Source organism: Cervus elaphus, chromosome 30, assembly GCF_910594005.1.
Source record: "Cervus elaphus chromosome 30, mCerEla1.1, whole genome shotgun sequence".
NCBI classification, from domain to species: Eukaryota; Metazoa; Chordata; class Mammalia; order Artiodactyla; family Cervidae; genus Cervus; species Cervus elaphus.
In genome coordinates, this window is record NC_057844.1 from 76,932,427 (window position 1) to 76,951,235 (window position 18,809).

The 18,809-nt window shown below is 41.4% G+C and overlaps 1 protein-coding gene across 4 annotated transcripts in view; it reads right to left on the minus strand.

Annotated features, from left to right (window-relative positions):
- Positions 1 to 18,809, minus strand: part of NALCN (sodium leak channel, non-selective) — a 296,965-nt gene that overhangs the window by 80,894 nt on the left and 197,262 nt on the right. For all 4 annotated transcript variants that reach the window (XM_043892088.1, XM_043892089.1, XM_043892087.1 and 1 more), the window contains 2 exons: positions 10,620 to 10,756; positions 9,158 to 9,299 (listed from right to left, as the gene is read on the minus strand). In XM_043892088.1, the coding sequence (XP_043748023.1) occupies positions 9,158 to 9,299; positions 10,620 to 10,756 (279 nt within the window). The remainder of the gene's footprint in view (positions 1 to 9,157; positions 9,300 to 10,619; positions 10,757 to 18,809) is intronic.

Sequence of the window (18,809 nt, forward strand, 5' to 3'; positions counted from 1 at the left end):
AGAGGCCTTAGTTTTCTTTTCTCACTTAGAAAATGTTGACAGATTGATATTAAGTGGGAAAGCATTTATAAAAACACACCCATTAGCCCCAAACCATGGTCCAATGAGCAAGCCTTGATGAATGTCATTCTGCGGGAAAAGTGTAGTATAATTATTGTAATGAACCACTTTATTGAATAAGTCTCCTACATAAAATATAGTAATTAGAAATAAGCAATTACTTAAAATTATACAGGTTGAAGGTGGGATCTCATTTATCTGTATTTGAATTTTTCATGCACCTGTGAACTGAAAATTAATCCCAAAGTGCATATGACAGATCCTGTGCATGGCAAGATGTTTCTTTCCATAAAATAAACTTTTTTTGAAGAATCGACATTATGCTTAGAAAGGAAAAAAATAAAATTAAAGGTGACTAGTGTCAGTGGTAGCAAGGTTAAAATAGACCTATTACAATGTATATAAAGGTGAATATCATTGTACTAGCAAATCAGGAAGGTTTGAAAAATGTCTTAAAATGTGACTTTTGTGAAAAGGAGGTTTTAGATGATGGGTCAAGATTTCTGATCTTAAGTTATTTCAATAATGTAAATTCTGAATCTCGAGAAAACACCAGGCATGAAAGTTAGAATATACACATAGATGTATGTGGACAGAATTGGGCTTCCCGGGTGGCTCAGTGGTAAAGAATTCAGCTGGCAGTGCTGCAGACCTGGGTTTGATTCCTGGGTCGGGAAGATCCCCTGGAGAAGGAAATGGCAACCCACTCCAGCATTCTTGCCTGGAGAATTCCAAGGACAGAGGAGCCTGGTGGGCTCCAGTCTACAGGTTCGCAAAGAGTTGAACACGACTGAAGTGACTTAGCACAACTGCATGCACAATATACAGTGCTAACTAGCAAGAGAACACAGCATGTGCTGGGTAGATTTAGATTATATAGGAAAAAGCAAAATGATTATTTCATGGCTATGTTACATACACACACACACACACACACACACACACACACACACACACTCGGATAAACAGAAAGACAAAGACTGAAAATCTGCAGAGATTTTAAAAATGAGTGGATTTATGATTCTGGGAGAAAATCTCAGATGCTTTTACCCAAACAAACAGCTGTTTGTGAATTAAAAACCCACGGCACTCTGATAGTACACAGAACAGTCCCTGGTCTCCAATTACAATTCAACTGTATTTGAACTTCAGAGCCAAACAGCAAGAATGTCAGCAGGAGCACCAACTGTAACACATTGAGACTTCAAGGAAAATAAAATTTGTAAGTACAAGTATACTCAAAAGGGAAGAATATTTTAAAATTACAGCAAAATGTAAATTTCAAAGGTAGGTTTAGTGTCAGTGTCAGCTCTCTCAGACTGTACTGAAAATACTTGATCAAAATCTTTCTATATTATGTATAATATAGATTGATTAACTTAAAAAAAAAAAAGTCTTTTATTTCTCTATTGACCTTTAGTTGGAGCATGTGGGATCTAGCTCCCTGACCAGGGATCAAACCCAGGCCCCCTACATTGGGAATGCAGAGTCTCAGTCACTGCACCGCCAGGGAAGTCCTTAGACTGATTTACATTTGATCCCAAATAAATATGCATGAAGGGCTTCCACGGTGGCTCAGTGGTAAAGAATCTGCCTGCCAAGTCAGGAGATGCGGGTTTGATCATGCGGGTCAGGAAGATCCCCCGAGAAGGAAATGGCAACCCACTCCAGTATTCTTGCCTGGAGAATCCCATGGACAGGGGAGAGTGGTGGACCATGGGGTCTCAAAGAGTCGGACACGACTGAGTGACTAACCCACACACAGGAGGACTACGGTCCATGGGGTTGCAGAAGAGTCCAACACGACTTAGCGACAACACAACAAGGAAGGCAAACAAATTACATATAATTCCAAACAAAAAATGATCACACAATCAATTATTCTGCAAAAAAAGAAAATCACTGACAGGGAATCCCTCCTCTCAGGTTAGCTGAAAGCAGGAAAATGTGTTTTTGATTTAGGAGGACTGAGCACACTGCATATAAAAGTCCCCAAGAAATGACTGTCAAGTAAATATCATGCATGCAAATGCAACTGTATTTTGAGTTCAAAAAATGTACTGCAAAGATCAATAAAAATGGAAAAAAAGTTTTCATTTAATTGGTGCATTTTTTCTTTTTTTGTTTCCTTTCCATTATTATTGTGAATACGTGGGCCATCATTTCTCTACTAAAGCTTCATATGCTACAGAGAGAAGTGGCAGGGTTTTCATTTTGGGTTTGATGAACACGCTTCCTCCCTCCCTGGGACCACACTACTTTGTATCTTTGTGATAAAGCCCCTGGTTAGCGGTAGCATCATGCTCTGCCCCAGTCTTCTCCCAGAGAGAGGTTTGAATGGCACTACAGAGTTGCTAAGCTATTATTTTAGAAAATTCTTTCAGTAAAAGCCTGAAAGATGAAAACACGCTATTCTCTCTTTTTTTAAAGTGAGTTAACGTTCACCCTGGAAATTACAGATCAGGCTGAGTATGTGCAGAGTTACTGGAACAAATCATTGAACACTCTATAATCATGTAGAAAATTATAAAATGCTGGATGGCAATCAACCAGTCTTTGTGAACAGTAAACCTTTCCAGAATAACTTAATTTACTTCTTGAGAGGCGAAGGCACTGGATAGGCAACGCAGGTAGCAAATGAAATGTCATCAAAAGTCAGACTTAAAAAAAATCAGATTCATGGACAATAAGAAAAATAAATCAGTAACTAATATATTGTGCTCAACTAGATTGCTACCTCTTAAAGTTAATTTAAGTAAAAGTAAATTTTCTTGATTGATGACTGTAAGTGCACTTGCTGAATCTGACTTCATGGCATGGTTTAATTACAGTAACTTTTTCCTCTTCTTTCTTTTCTGGCCACTGTGTGCGGCTTGCAAGAGCTTAGTTCCTCAAGCAGGGATAGAACCTGGGCCCTGGCAATGAAAGCACTGGGTTCTAACCAGTGGATCACCAGGGAAGTCCCTAAAGTAACTTTTCTTATCCACTGTGATAGGCATATCATATACTATGCCAGGTATGATGCTAAGCATTTAAGTATTTAATTCTTGCAACAAACCTTAAAAATAACAATGATCTCTGCTTAGATAAGAGTTGGCACCTACATCACATAATCAGTATTACTGGCCTTAATGACTGTTCTATTTTGCTTCTCACCATCAGTTACATTCAGCAGATCACACTATCCATATCTTTCCACATACTTCCTTCTGCCTGGAGCACCTACTTCTTCTATTGCTCAATCTTCCTTCTCTGGTAGGAAGGATTTATGGGGTCCTTATACTTTCATCCATTCACACGTGTTTCTCCCCATTAGACTAAAAGATTCTAAAGGGCAGAGTTCAAGGGCATAGTTCGCATCCCACTCACTTCTGAATTCCCATAGCCCACAGGACTGCCATACAAGTAACAGGCCTTCCATAAATGCTTGTTGAAAGACTGAGTGAATCTTGAAGACCTGTGGAAATGAAAATGATAAACGAAATGCAATAATTAACTTTTTTTCACTTTCCTCCTCATTTTGTACATGTGTTAGCTATTAATTACGAAGGCTTATTATGGAAATGCCTATGCGTTTAGCAGAAGACAGCAGACATTATCTGCTGTTGGAGAAATAAATCCTCACTGTCTTTATCACACGGGTTCCAATTACTGTTCTGGGAAATGCAGAGGCACAAGCGTGCCTGGACAGCCTCATCGCTCCGTCTGTCGCATGCGGATATGACCCTGGGATGTGCCCTCCTGTTCCCCAGACACGAGGTTCTGACCCCAGAAGAGGCGCCCCAGCCAAGGCCGAAGGTCAGAAAGATCAGAGAGGTCCATCAAAGACAGTCCCTCAGATCCAGCCATGGTGGAGACCTTGACGTTGATGAGATGATTCACTTCTGAGCACTAAGCGGGTTGCTTTTACTAACAGGTCCCCTGGAAAGCCAAGTTCGAGTCTCAGTTTATTGTTATTATTATTAACAAACACTCTACTTAGGAAATTGAGGGTTTAATTTCAATAATTTGTTGTTGTTCAGTCACTAAGTTGTGTCCAACTCTTTGTGATCCCCATGAACTGCACCACACCAGCCTTCCCTCTCCTTTGCTAATCTCCTAAAGTTTGCACAGATTTATGTCCATTGAGTTGGTGATGCTATCTGATTATCTCATCCTCTGTCATCCCCTTCTCCTCCTGCCTTCAATCATTCTCAGCACCAGGGTCTTTCCCAATTAATCAGCTATTCCCATCAGTTGGCCAAAGTACTGGAACTTCAGCATCAGTCCTGCCAATGAATATTCAGGGTTGATTTTCTTAGAATTTCAATAATACAGAGGGGAAAGATGAGTAGAAAACTGCTGCCTGATTTTCTACTGCTTGCAAACTAGAAAGAATCCTTCAAGATCTGCGGGTTTATCCTTTAATTGGGAAGAAAGGGAACCCTTTGAAGATTCCCATGGGTGTGTAGGGGAAAGGGAAGGGTGAGATGTGGGGATTGGCACTTGGGAACCCATTTCTATGGGGTTTGGAAGGACATTCACACCAAGGGAAAAGTGGGACCACACTGCTGTCTTTTTCCTTCAGGATTTGATCAAGCCACACAACAGATGTTAGATTTTTGTTTGCTCGTTGCTTATGGAGGACAGGTATTTTTAAACTATGTGATAAAGGTAATCAAACAGGGCTATTTTATTTTATTTATTTATTTTTTTAAACAGGGCTATTTTAAAAAACATGGTCTCTGCAAAGTGAGGTTGCCATGGGAATTTCTTACAGTTGTTCAAAGCCAGGATAATTACTTGAGAAAATCTCGCTTAACATTGTGCTTTTGCTTTCTTGCACTGTCTAATCAAACACACGCCCACCCTCACCCCTCCTGGCTGTTGTTGTCAGGTCTTCCCCTTAACCTGTGATTTCCAGGTTCTTAGAGACTCAGTCTTCTTTGGCAAGAAAAAAGTAAGCTGCTCTAGTGCAGAGGGAGTCTGAAGTTTCTCCTGACAGGTAATCTTTAGGAGAAAAGTTTTATTAATACTTCATTGTTCCTTGGTTCACCTTATGAGAAGCACCAAAAGCCAGCCTCTCATTTTCTTCTGATTTCATACTTGTTTTGGGGGAAAACAGAGTTTTCCCCAAAACTGGGAGAGTTTCTTCACACAGAGCCAAGGACCTTGCTCTCCACTGGACACTGACTGGCGTTTGCAAAGGCAGCTGGAATGGAACAGAAATTTACAAGCACTTGCTGAGACGTGCTCTGTTCAGGAATTTTGCTGTGTGTTTGTATATTTTTGTTTTTAAGTGGCTTTAGAGGTTTCTTAAGAAAAATGAAAAGGGTTTGCCATATTAAAAAAAAACAGATACCAAGGACTTCCCTGGTGTTCCAGTGGTTAAGACTCTGTGCTTCCAATGCAGGGGAGGCAGGTTCGATCCCTGGTAGGGGAACTAAGATCATAGAAGCTGCAAAGCACAGCCAAAAACAAACAAAAAACCCTAAAAATACAGATTCCAGGCTACTTTCTCCTTGATTTCTGAATACTTCCCATAAATTCTAATCACTGCAATTCATTAAGTGGGATTCTTTGTCTTGGGTTTCCCTGGCCCAAAGCCCTCAAGGATGACAGATCCTAAGTATTTATGAAGAGCACCAGGAGCTTAAGCCGGAAACAGTGAATCTTGAAAGAATTAAGTCTGTTTTCCTAGAAGCCTAAGGAAAGTCAAAGCTTTAAGAATGGGTGGCCACCCAGGGAAGACTTTTTTTCTGCTGTCGCAACAGCTTGCTACTGCTGAGATGAACAGATGAACTATGGTCCCTACGTGCCACTTTCCAGATGTTGCAGGCTGTAAAAAGATGAACGATATCGTTCTAACTGTAGCTTATCTACATATGGCCAATGAGGGATGAAGGGCAACTTAAGCACTGCTGATGGTTTTCCGTGTATAAGACCACGTCCTGTGTGTTTGAATCAACCGACCTTCTAGATGGGGACCGCCTGCAGTCTCCCAAAGGTTCCAGGCCCTTTAGAACTGAGGGACATGGATCCCCCGAGGATCAGGCTCTTTGCTAGTTCATTATACATTAGGGGATTATGAGGGGACTCAGGTTACAGAATAAGGCTATAATTGTTTTCTTACTTTCAGATAGTTAAAAGTAACAGTTAGGCAAGAATATAAAAAGAAGTCGCAAACACATAAGGACATTAAACAGATCAGAGATGGCATTTGAAATTCTTCAACCTAATTCAAGGTAGAGACCACCCAGGGAGGCAAGGATGATGGTGAACTCACAGATGTTCCAAATTCCCTTCAGATGCCCCTTCTCCCCCACCCTCCAGCCTACCCCCACACCGATCTTTTATTTTTTCTCACCCATTTCGAAATATTCTGTTCAGGAAATGTTTCCTTTCAGAGAGAAAATAAATTTTCAGAGATAAAGACTTCAATTTTGTGTTGATATTTCCAATGGATATCATTAGTAGGGATTTTTAAAAAAAGCAAGCTGTGGATTTGTCAAGTTGGGCATCTAATGATATCAGCTGTCAGCATCCTTCCTGGAAAGGGCAGGTCACAACCACAGCCCAGACTGGGGCTTCACAGCACATTCTCTGGTTTAAAATCCACTTCTGAAATAAATTTAGAAAATAAGGCAATCTGTGTTTTTGTATGTAAAGTGCAATTTCAGACGGATCGGCTGAAACCAGGCGATTATCTTCCCACTGGCTTATCCACCAACATAGAAATGTTTCTGCTTCTAAGCCATGTACACAATATGAGTAAACATAACTCTGGGGAAAGAGACATGACAAGTTTAATAAGAACTCTTTTTTTAAAAGAGTACAAGTCTTTGTGTATGTGTGTGCAAAGTCGCTTCAGTCACGTCCAACTCTTTGCAACCCCATGGATATAGCCTGCCAGGCTCCTCTGTCCATGGATTCTCCAGGCAAAAATACTGGTGTGGGTTGCCATGCCCTCCTCCAGGGGATCTTCCCAACCCAGGGATTGAACCCGCATCTCTTTTTGTCTCCTGTATTGGGAAGTGGGTTCTTTACTACTAGTGTCACCCGGGAAGCCTGGAGAAAAAACATACTACAAGATAAACCAACATCAATATCACGTGTGTGTTAGTCGCTCAGTTGTGTCCAACTCTTTGTGACCCCATGGACTGTAGCCCACCAGGCTCCTCTGTTCATGGGATTCTGCAGGCAAGAGTACCAGAGTGGGTTGCCATTCCCTTCTCCTGGGGATCTTCCTGACCCTGGGATTGAAGCCGGGTATCCTGCACTGCAGGCAGATTCTTTACTGTCTGAGCTACCAGGGGAAGCCCCATCGTCATCATCACTGAGAATAAAATCACTAAACTACAGCAGAGAACTGGGGAATTGAGGCAGTGATAAACGGCAGAAGTTTGTTTCATTCTGGGAGGGGATGGGAGACAAAGAGGAGAGGAATAAGTAAACATCCTCTGAAGTGTAACCTTTGGAGAACAGGGAGAAACAGAGAACCTTGGAGTGTGAAGGAACTGGTATTTTATGTCCACATGATAATAGAGAAAGATAAACCATGAGTCCCCTATAAATGAACCTTCAAGTGGAGAACGTTTGAAGATTCCCCATGCACTCCATCAGCATTGGGCATGAGTGACTCTGCAGTTCGCATCCCATCCCACTCCATCTCCCATCCCCGACCACCCTCCAGCCCTGCCATCTCCCAGCTCCTCTCCTCCCTCCAATCAGGAGCTCCTCCCGCCTTTCCCTCGATGCCCCTCTGTGCCCGCTGTTGGACTGCACTACTGTACTTTTCAAGGTGCTGTACTGTAAGATTAAATGTATTTCTTTATTTTTTGTGTTTGTTTCTTATGTATTATCTGTGAAAGGTGTTATAAAGCTATTATAATACAGTACAATACAGCTGACTGTGTTAGTTGGGCGCCTAGGCTAATTTTGTTGGCTTAAGAACAAACCGGACTTACGAGTGCACTCTTGGAACAGAACTTGTTCATTTGTAGAGGACTTACTGTATTTGATGATAAGCCGCAGAAAAACGGTGGCAGCAATTTAAAGGGTTAAAAGAGAAACTAGGAGTTCCAAAAGAGAAATACTTGAGTTGAATCAGATGCTTTTGCAAATAAATTCTAATGTGCAATCTCTTGCACAAACTCTTTTCATTTCTAACTGTGGAATTTGGGAAAAAATTCCCTATCTACTTTTCAAATGATAAGTGAAAGTCACTCAGTCGTGTTCAACTCTTTGCAACCCCGTGGACCATAGTCCACCAGGCTTCTCTGTCCATGGGATTCTCCAGACAAGATACTGGAGTGGGTTGCCATTCCCTTCTCCAGGGGATCTTCCTGACCCAGGGATCAAACCCAGGTCTCCCGCATTGCAGGCAGATTCTTTATCATCTGATCCATCAGGGAAGCTCAAATGATAAAGACATACTTGCCACAGGCCTTAGTAAACGCAATAAATGGTAGTTTCGGGGACTGATTTTAGAGAAGCGTGCTCTAGTTAGTCTCCCTGGCACAATAACTGGAATAAGCATGTCTCTTGCAGAAAGCAATGTACAGGCCACCATTAACCCTGGGCTGAACTTGAGAGCTCAGAGCCCTTTCTTCTGCACATGAAAAATTGCAGGTTTGGGGAGACTGTCAACCTACGGGAAGCCACCCAGCTGTCATACATCAAGGCTCAAAAGCTGACTTGTAGAAATGTGAATTTTAAATTCCCAAATTTACAAAGGTTAGGTTTAATGATCTCTTCAACAGCTAAAATTATTTTCTTGGCTATTCTCCTGAGACTGGAGGATTTCAGGGCCCAGTTACGTGCTGTGGCTCTTTTCTCTAACACCCCCATCCCTCTTTGACTCAGTCGCCTCTGACTCTCTGCGACCTCCTGGACTGTAGCCTGCCAGACTCCCTGGTCCATGGAATGTACTAGGCAAGAACACTGGGGTGGGTTGCCATGTCTTCCTCCAGAGTACCTTCCCGACTCAGGGAGCGAACTGGGGTCCCTTACATCTCCTGCATTGACAGGCAGATTCTTTACCACGGAGCCACCTGGGAAGCCCTTTCCTCTAACAAAGGCTTAAGAAAATCTGGTTCTTTGAGACAGTGGTTCTTACCTTTTGGTCAATGTATTTGTTGTCCTCAATCGCAGACCTTTTGGAGTGATCGCAGGATGAGGAAGACGTGGACGGGAGGCTTCGTAAGAGGCAGCAGGTGTCCTGTTGCTGGCGATCAATAAACTGCTTCATGAAACTTTCCCTTCACAAAAGAAGCACACATTCATCAAGCATTATTAACGACAAGGAGCAAGGGGTGGGATGGTGTTTTGCAAGGACGCATTTGCCTGAGCTAAGTTAAAGCAGTGACAAAAGTTCATAGAAAATAAGACATGTTCATAGACAAGTTCATAGAAAATAAGATAAAGAGGTGTTTAGATTTCACTGAAAATATTATTTGCAAAATGTTTAATTTAGAGAAAAATTCCTGCATCTTCAGTCATTCCTGTTTTTAAAAAGTCATGTCCCTAAAATTACTTTTATGCAACAATATTCAGTAATTAATGGTATCTTTTGAATCTTATTGTGGTAATAAGATCTTAGTTCATCTCTCTGAATTTTCACTTATCGTAAGAATGCTTGAGAGATAATTTTACACTTAAAGACTCAAAATAACTCAAATGAAACTTCATCTGATCTCCAAGGCATGGGGAGAATTCAAATAACATCTTTTCAAATACCCGCTAATCTTGAATCTAATTTATGACTCTTTTATATACTTTGTATTTTCAGGTTTTAAATTTTGTTTTTTTTTAAATCATAAGTGCAAATATATTTTGATTTGAATTTTAAATTTATGGCATGATCTTCAGTCTCATACTTCTATAACCTTCCCATAGAATTGTTTTTAAAAGTAGTTACATAAAAATGTCATATCTGACGTTATTCTAATTATATTTGTAAGTTTTGAGCTAGAACTGGAAGAATTTCCTTTAAACATTAAAAATAAGCGTTTCAAAGCATCTGCAGTACAAGTGTTTAACCTGAAGGCAAAGGTGGTATAAAATCATATTAGTGTGGCTATGAAATGCCATGGTTCCTCTTTTAAAAAAAACTCAGAGACAAAGTATATTGTACCCAGACATGGCATTCTAAACAAATGCTGTCCCAGTCATCCAGAAACCTGGCCAGTGGTCATTTCTCCATTTAGGTGAACTCAGAAGGGTTTCAGGGGCAATTTTATCCTGATATGGTTGAGGGTCAAAGGCCAATGTCTACCTACGCACCATCCTTGCAAGCTGGGCCACCTGCACCAGTTCCCTGGGACATCACACTCCCGGGGAGCGGTCTCAGGGAGAAGCAGGGGTCGGTCGGCAGTCTTCCTGCCCGGGCTAAAACAGGAGACTCTGCTCTGGATGTACTGTTTAAAGGGATCGATGATTTTTAAGAGAGGAAGAGTAGTAGCATGGGTAATAACTTAGGAAGAGGCCACGCCCACATGAGTTTGAAAGGGATGAGTCAGACTTAAGATGAATGTTCTACAGCGTAATTGAGATAGACAAGTAAGGAAATACTTTAATACCTGATTTTAGGAACTGTAAAATCCGAAGGAAGCTTTGAGATCTTCACCATTTGCGGTCTGTTTGGAAATTTTTCAAAGATGCGAAGTCGCAAAGGGAGCTTTTCCTTGGTGTCTGCATTTGCTTCACTTTGCTTTAACTAAAGAAAAAGTAAGAGGAAAGGGGGGAATCTATATGTCAGAGTCTATCAGAATATTTGAATCAAAGAACAATGAGTTATTACATGAAGAAACAGCAGGTGGCAGTAAAGCCCCATCAAGTATTCAAAGTCTGAGCTCTGAGTAAACAAAAACGGAACCAAAACTAAACCAGAAAAAATAAAATTAGAAGAAAAATGTTTATTTTACTCTGAAACATAATCCCTTTTCCATCCCAAACATGATTTTTTTATTGTTGACTGACATTATCACCAACATATTTAAACAGCAAAATGTTTTATAAATATGTGTGCTGGAAACAGAAATCAAAAGAATAAAAAAACAAAAAAAAATTGAAAATCCCAAGTGGTAATGTTTGAAAGAGGGAGAATGTCAAGGATACTGATCATTTTTAGTTTAGCAGATTAATGAAAGAAAAACTCAAAATGGAAACAACACATTTGGTACATAAAGCCAGAGTTTTCTATGCAGTTATAAAGATGCTTGGGAATTATTCAATTACACGCCATCAGCTATCTGGGGATTAACAAGCAAATGGTTTTATTATTTGTTTATTTCTGCTTCTGTTAGTTTGTTTTTATATTTCTACAGATTAGGTTTCATGGAAGCTGTGGATTTACATTACACATTCTGAGCTGAGAGGTCAAAAAGTACTTTAATTCAGACAGTCTTTCTTGGTGGGGTTAGGGAAGTATGTTTCAAAAGCTACTTCTTATCCTTTGTGCGGTATATGCTTTTACTTTATAGTGACAGTCTGTCCTGGGTTTCTGGGAAGATGAACGTGAGAGGCCAAGGAAGCCTTTACAAAGACAACAGACGGCAGCTCCTCCTTCCTACCGTGTGGGGATAACCAAACTGGCCAGAGAGACCATGAGCATTGTGAGGGGACATCCCAAATTCAGTGCCATATGAGGCTCGGCTGTCCAACTGCTTGTGAGCCCACAGGCAGATTCTATTCCTGATTCCTAGTTTGGGAAACTTGCCTTTTTTTTTTTTTTTTTTCTCCCTCCAAGAGTTCCTTGGACAGCAAGGAGATCAAACCAGTCAATCCTAAAGGATATCAACCCTGAATATTCACTGGAAGGACTGATGCTGAAGCTGAAGCTCCAATACTTTGGTCACCTGATATGAAGAGTCGACTCATTGGAAAAGACCCTGATGCTGGGAAAGATTGAGGGCAAGAGGAGATGGGAGCAGCAGAGGATGAGATGGTTGGATGGCATCACTGACTCAAAGGACATGAGTTTGAGCAAGCTCTGGGAGATGGTGATGGACAAGGAGGCCTGGTGTGCTGCAGTCCATGGGGTCACAAGAGTTGGACATGACTTATTGACTGAATAACCACTGTAGGAACTGTTCTTCTGGTTTTATATAATATGAATATTTCCCTTACCCATTTGTATATCTTCTATAGCTTTGTGAGTCATCTTTGACTCTCTGTCTCTGGCGGTGGATCATTTAGGGAAGAGGCCACCACTGTTCACCGCCTTCTCCCTCCCTGAGCGGGACACTGAACACCGTGTGCTCTCAGTAATTTGACGGTTATGACAACAACAGTGATGCAGAATGAGCTCCCAAAGGTGTAGAACAAACCCTGCGAGCACTTCCAGGAGATGCAGGCAATCAGAAAAACGGCTCCATATATAAACAGAGATGCATGAGCAAGAGACATGTTTTCCAAAAGTTTATTGGCACAACTCATAGAAAAATATTTGTAGTGGTAAGCAGAGCACCCAGGGGAAAAAGAAAAATAACTAATATGTTAACTCAGACCAGAGAGGAAGGCAATTATAAAAAGCCAAAGACAGGCTGAGAAGACAGAGCAGAAATGAAGTATTTAATTCATGCGACTGCTGACTCATTTATTTACACATCGATGCAGTCATTTATAAATCAAATCCCATAGGCCAGGTTCCATGCTAAGTTCTGGAGACAGAAAGATAACTAAGACACGGCATGTGCTCTCACGGAGCCCGCATTATAACGGATGGCTACAGAAATAAATAATGACAATAAAATATAATAGTCCTTCTAGCTGACTTATACACAAAGTGTTGTGAACACAAGGTGAGGAAAAAGGGAGAAATTAGGAAAAAAATAAAGAAGGTGCTGCTTGTCCTTCTAGAGACTTCTTGGCGGCAGAATTGCTACACGTGATCACATTAGTCAACACTGGAGCTGTAGGCCTGCCGGGACTGGGATGCACATTTTATGAGAATTAAAAGTCTTCAAAGAGACACAAGGGCAGATGGTATATTAGTTAGGATATGCCATCAGAAGAAAAAACATGGAACTCTTTTCCTAAAAACCTCTCAGCTGGCCCATTCTCTGGATCCTTACTGGTGATCCCCTGGTCAGAAGCACCCCCTGGCTCCCGCCCACCCTCGCACACCCCGTGTGGTTTGGCTCCTTCAAATCCATCCCGGATCTGTGGTCACAGTCATCTTCTCCTCCGCCTTAAGCCCTTCGGCGGTGGTCCGCTGCCCTCAAACAAAACTGCCAGCCTTTAGGCTTCAGCAGCAGACCTGGTGTTACCTGTCCTTACCTGTCCCCACCTGTCCAGCCCTCAGCTGGCCCTGTGCCCACACTGTATCCCAGTCACACCTGCCTCTTCAGCTCCTCAAAAGTGTCCTGGCCTCTGTCTGACCCAGAGCCTCTGTCGCCCTGGGAGCTCCTCTCCTCCCTTTTTGCTCTTGTTCTTCAAGAACGCCTACTTGCTTTTCTAATTTCAGTTCCATCGGCAATTCCCCAAGAAGCTTTCTCTCATCACCAAGATTTCCCCCCTCACAAGCTCAGGGCACACACGAATTTACCATGTTGGTGTAGGTCAGAGCAGACGAAATCGGTGAATTCTTGTGCTTCAACCTAACACACACTGTTCCAGGTTCCTAGGACGGTGGTAACAGGTTGCTGTGAGACCCAATTGCTTCAAACAACAAAAATGGATCCTCTCTGCGCCCTGTAGGCTGGAAGTCCCGAGCCAGGGGAGCAGCATGACCATGCCCTCTCTGAAGACTCCGGGGAAGCCTTCTTCCTTCACTCTCAGCTTCTTGGCCATCCCCGGTGGTCCCTGGCCAGAAGCTGCATCACTTCAGCATCTCCCCATCACGCTTAGCCTGTGTGATTCCGTATCTCTCTACCGGAATATCCCTCTCTTCTCTCTTATGAAGACATCGATCATTGAAATCAGGGTTCACTTTAAACCGGGATGATCTTAACTGATTACACCTGCAAAAACCTAATTTCCCAATAAGGTCCCCTTCTGAGGCTCCTGGCAGGCATCCGTTTGCGGGGGACGCCGTGAAAACCACTACACGGAGCATCATTTGAACTTTCGGTGTCTGACTTGAATGCTCTATCTGTCCTTCCTGAGACTGGAAACTCTCAGAGGACAAGGATCGTATGGGAATTTTTCATTATTCCACATCTGGGGTCGGCCACAATATTTGACACAAAGGAAGCTAAACAGTCATTTGTTGAATAAATAATTACACAGATCAGATGGTGGAACTAAACTCTCCAGCAGATAACTGGGAAATAAAAGAGAGGGATTTTAGGTATATTCTGAAGAATGGAGAGATAAGCAGAAAATTTACTACTTGAATAAATTTGTTGGTGTGAAATATAGGTGTCCCTGGATTTACAGAAGAGAATAAAATTAGACTGTCGTGTTTAACCTGAACTTATGTCTGCCACTGATGAACAGAGGAAGGTTTAGAATAAGTTTACACATAATATTTTGTAACATTTAACCAAATATCCTATAATACAATGTTTAATACATGTAGGTTACCAGTATTAAAAAATAATCCCATGCCTATGTTTTCAAAATGGATCTCATCTCATTCTAACTTGTATTAAGAGTTATTTATACTCCCTAAAGCTTGTAAGCTCCTTAAGGGTAAGATTCCACTTTTAATTTGCTTTTACAGCACCTTCTAGAGAGTAGAAATAGAATAACTGTTTGTGACTAAGCGGGCTTGAACTCAGCATGAGTTGATCATTGCACCATAAAACTGAAAAGAAGCAGGTGAGAAAATCTTTTGATGACTCAGAAGGCTCTTCAGGATCATGCAAACTGTCCTGTTGACTATCAGGCATTGCTACCCCATTGATGTGCCTAAAGGAGCAATTAAAACAGAGAAAGAGAGACTTCTCTGGTGGTCCAGTGGCTAAGACCCTGTGCTCCCAATGCAGGGGGCCCAGGTTTGATCCCTGATTAGGGAACTAGATCCTATATGCTGCAACTGAAAAGATCCCATGTGCTACAACTAAGACCCGGTGCAGCCAAATAAATAAATTTAAAAAAAATAAATAAGGTGGAGAAAGACGAGCAGCTGCAGGAACGGTGGGCATGTCTGCTTTCATGCTGAGGCACTAATGAGAATCCTCTACCCGCGAGAAGGGGCCTCTTTCTGAGCACCGGGGACCACGTGCTCCTTCTCTTGTGTCCAGGTAAGCAGTATCAACAAGGATGAAGAGATGGCCACCTGGCGGCCGGGCAAACGTACACCTCCCAGACCTGTGTGCACGCCCAGCACAGCTACACCCTCCCAAACCCACAGCAGTGTTGTCTGTAAGAGTCCCAAGCTTAAACTCATCATGTGCCCATCAGCCCCTGAAGACAAGAGCAAACGGTGATCCACTGAAACATCTGAGCCAATGAACAACATCCAAGCACAAAACCGGGATGAATTTCACAATATAATGTTGAGCGAAGGAAGCCAGATAAAACAAACAAGAACATACTCAATGAGCCCATGAATATAAACACCAGGCAGCACTAGTCTGTCTATCTGCTTGGTACCCGGACAGCATCGATCCTGGGGTGAGGGAGAAGCTTGGTGACTGGATTGGTTACAGGGAGGGGCTTCGAAGCTACAGTCAATATTTCATGAACTGGGTGCTGGGAGGCTTCAACTTGTAAAAATTCAGCAAAATGCCTATTTCGCTTCTCAGGTGGCACTAGCGGTAAAGAACCCACTTCCTAATGCAGGAGATGCTGGAGACAGGGGTTCGATCCCTGGCGGGGTTGGGGAGATCCCTTGAAGGAGGGCATGGCAACCCACTCTTGTATTCTTGCCTGGAGCATCCCATGGATAAAGGAGTCTGGTAGGCAATGGTCCACAAGCTCGCCAAGAGTTGGATGTGAATGAAAAGACTTAGTACACAAGCATGCATAAGTATATTAAAGTAAAAAGTTTTTTTTTTTTTTTTAAGAGCAGATAATGCATTTGAGCACAACCATTTAATTCTTACTTCACTGCTATTAACCTCCATTACCTTGACCATTTCTTCTTCACTAGCCCACGATCAGGACTGAGTTACAACAAAATAAAAAGAAGAAAGCATAAGATGGTATTAGAGGGTGTGTGTATGTGGAAGGAATGGGCCATGGAGGGGGATGAGGCAGCCAGGATAAAGGGATGTGTTTCATAGTATTTTGAAGCCACTGTAAAGTTTCTTTAATATGTGATAAAATGGTATTCTAGCTTTTATCCAACTTCTTTCCCCTTCTACATGTAAGCACAGATTTTCCAAGATTAAATTTACCTTGACGCAAATGAGTGAATAATATGGATTATGTTGGATATACTGGATAATAATTTAAGATCATTATACTATATTATTACAGACCTTAACATACAGTGTTTGCAATTGTAAATTTCTGCTTAAAAATTATTTCAAAGATTGTGATTCTTGAACGGAAGAAACATAGTGCAAAGAATCCCAGGATTTTTTTCTCTATATTGAAAAACCTAATGCAAAGAACAGTCCAAAGGAAGGAGGTTATAATGGTTTCAACTGAGCACGAAGTCTGGCTGGAGCAGATAGACTACACGATAGCTTTGCAACAGACTCACATGACTTGAAAAAAAAAAAAAAGACATTTTGCAAAAAGGAAATTAGAATCAAAGGAAAAAATTTCAAATCTTGAGCTTTAAAAAAAAATATAAATCATCTCAGCTCAGCGCTATTCTATGGCTCAGCATCTGTCTTGCTGAGATATCATTGCACATTGGGCGGCTAAAAGCCTTTTTCCTTTACTTGTGCTTCTCAAGAGAGTTGGGAGTAATTGGTCTGCATAACACACACCCTGTTCTGCCTCATCGCTTAAATCTTCCATATTTCAGCCTGGACTTTCTTCTGTTAAAATATTCAAGCATTATTCGGTTTCAGTGCCTGTCTGAATGCAGCAACAAATAACTGAATTGAAGGATTACGTTAAATAAATTTTTTTTTCTAATGTTTGGTGTGATTTTCTACAAGAAAACAATTTAAAAAGCATTCAGGCTTGGGGAAGCTTCTCATTTGAAAATCTAGTCCATGCTGGCTTGAAAAATGTGGATAGATCTGAGGGTTAACGTAACTGAAGAGTATTTTGTGGCTCTTCCAGATATGAACAAGGACCAGATTTTGCTCAGTCTGGAGGAAGGCTCCTCTGTGTCACCTGAGTAAATCAAAGCAGAATTCTCTTTGCTTCTTTCCACAATGGCTTTTGCTGGCTTTTCTGGATTGATGCATGACTCAGTAATTCACAATGGAGACTCTTCCTAAAGCACAAACTGCTACTCTTCAAGGAAGTTTCTCTGGCTATTTTGTTTTTGTGATTTTACAACCCAAACTGCAGATGCTCTATTGGTAGTATTGATCAAACATTTTTTTAAAAATTAATGTCTCTATCAGTCAATCATAAAGAAAATCAACCCTGAATATTCATTGGAAGGACTGATGCTGAAGCTCTAATTCTTTGGCCACCTGATGCGAAGAGCCTACTCATTGGAAAAGGCCCTGATGAAGACTGAAGCAAAAAGAAGAAGGGGGCGGCTGAGCATGAGATGGTTGGAGGCATCACCGACTCAATGGACATGAGGTTGAGCAAACTCCAGGAGATAGTGAAGGATAAAGGAGCCTGGCTTGCTGCAGTCCACGGGCTCACAAAGAGTCAGACACGACTTAGTCACTGAACAACAACAGCAATGACATCCCTAAGCTGCACAGTGGACATTTCATTCACTTTCAAGCTCTTGAAAGAACCTGCTCTGAACCTAAGAACTTACAGGCTTTAAACACCCTGCAGAGAGTTCTGTGTGCAGTAATAGAGGTACTGTTTCCAACAAGACTAAGCTTGCAGGAAATGTTAGCAAGTTACTAACAATAAGAAAACTATTAAAAAGCTAGAAAACCAAATTATGCTGAATGGATGTTTTCCCTATATTAATATTATTGTCCCTTAAAATCCTATTAATGGAATGAGAGGTTTCCTTGAGACAGCAGTAATGAATACAGTTTGCTTTCGTATGTTTTTTCCTCTAGGTCCCAAACACCTCTCTTTTACTTTTTATCTGTCTTGTGTTATTCAACCAGGACACAGCTGTTTCCATTAGGGAATTTACTGAGTCACAGAAACAGGTTTATTATGATAAAAAATGCAGGGTTCTTTTTTTTTTTTTTGCTCTACTTCAAATGAAATTATATTAGAGCTCCATGTAAACTAGACGCTTGGTTCTTGTTACAAGATGAATATTCAATGAGTAATAGGGGGAAAAAAACCCCAGACCCAAGGGAATTCAGAAGATATATTTTTGTGTGCAACTGTCCTCCCTATTTTGCTTTAGAAAATTTTGGAGATAGCATAGTCTATCAGTAAAAAAGTAAGAAGATGTAGATTTAAATTTTTGTTTTATTCTATAATCCCTTAGCTGCTTTGGATTTCAATGTGCTCAAATGAAAAATGAGGATCTTCATTCTTTTATATAAATGCCAGATATATAAGTGAGATAGCATATTGCCTGTAATTTGAATTACTCAAGGGAAATGTGGTATAAAAACTAAAGTTATCACCAAGCCCCAGCAACAGCCAGCTCGACGTGAAAATGGTCTCATCTCAGTGAGGGGGCTAAATGAAGAGGGGGCAACACGCATGCTGGAGATCCCCTCCTCCAGCCAGGCTGGGACCACCTCACCCATTCCCACTCGCTCCAATTTCTTCTCCTTGCCTGTGTGGACTGATTTATTTTCTCAAGAATCTTG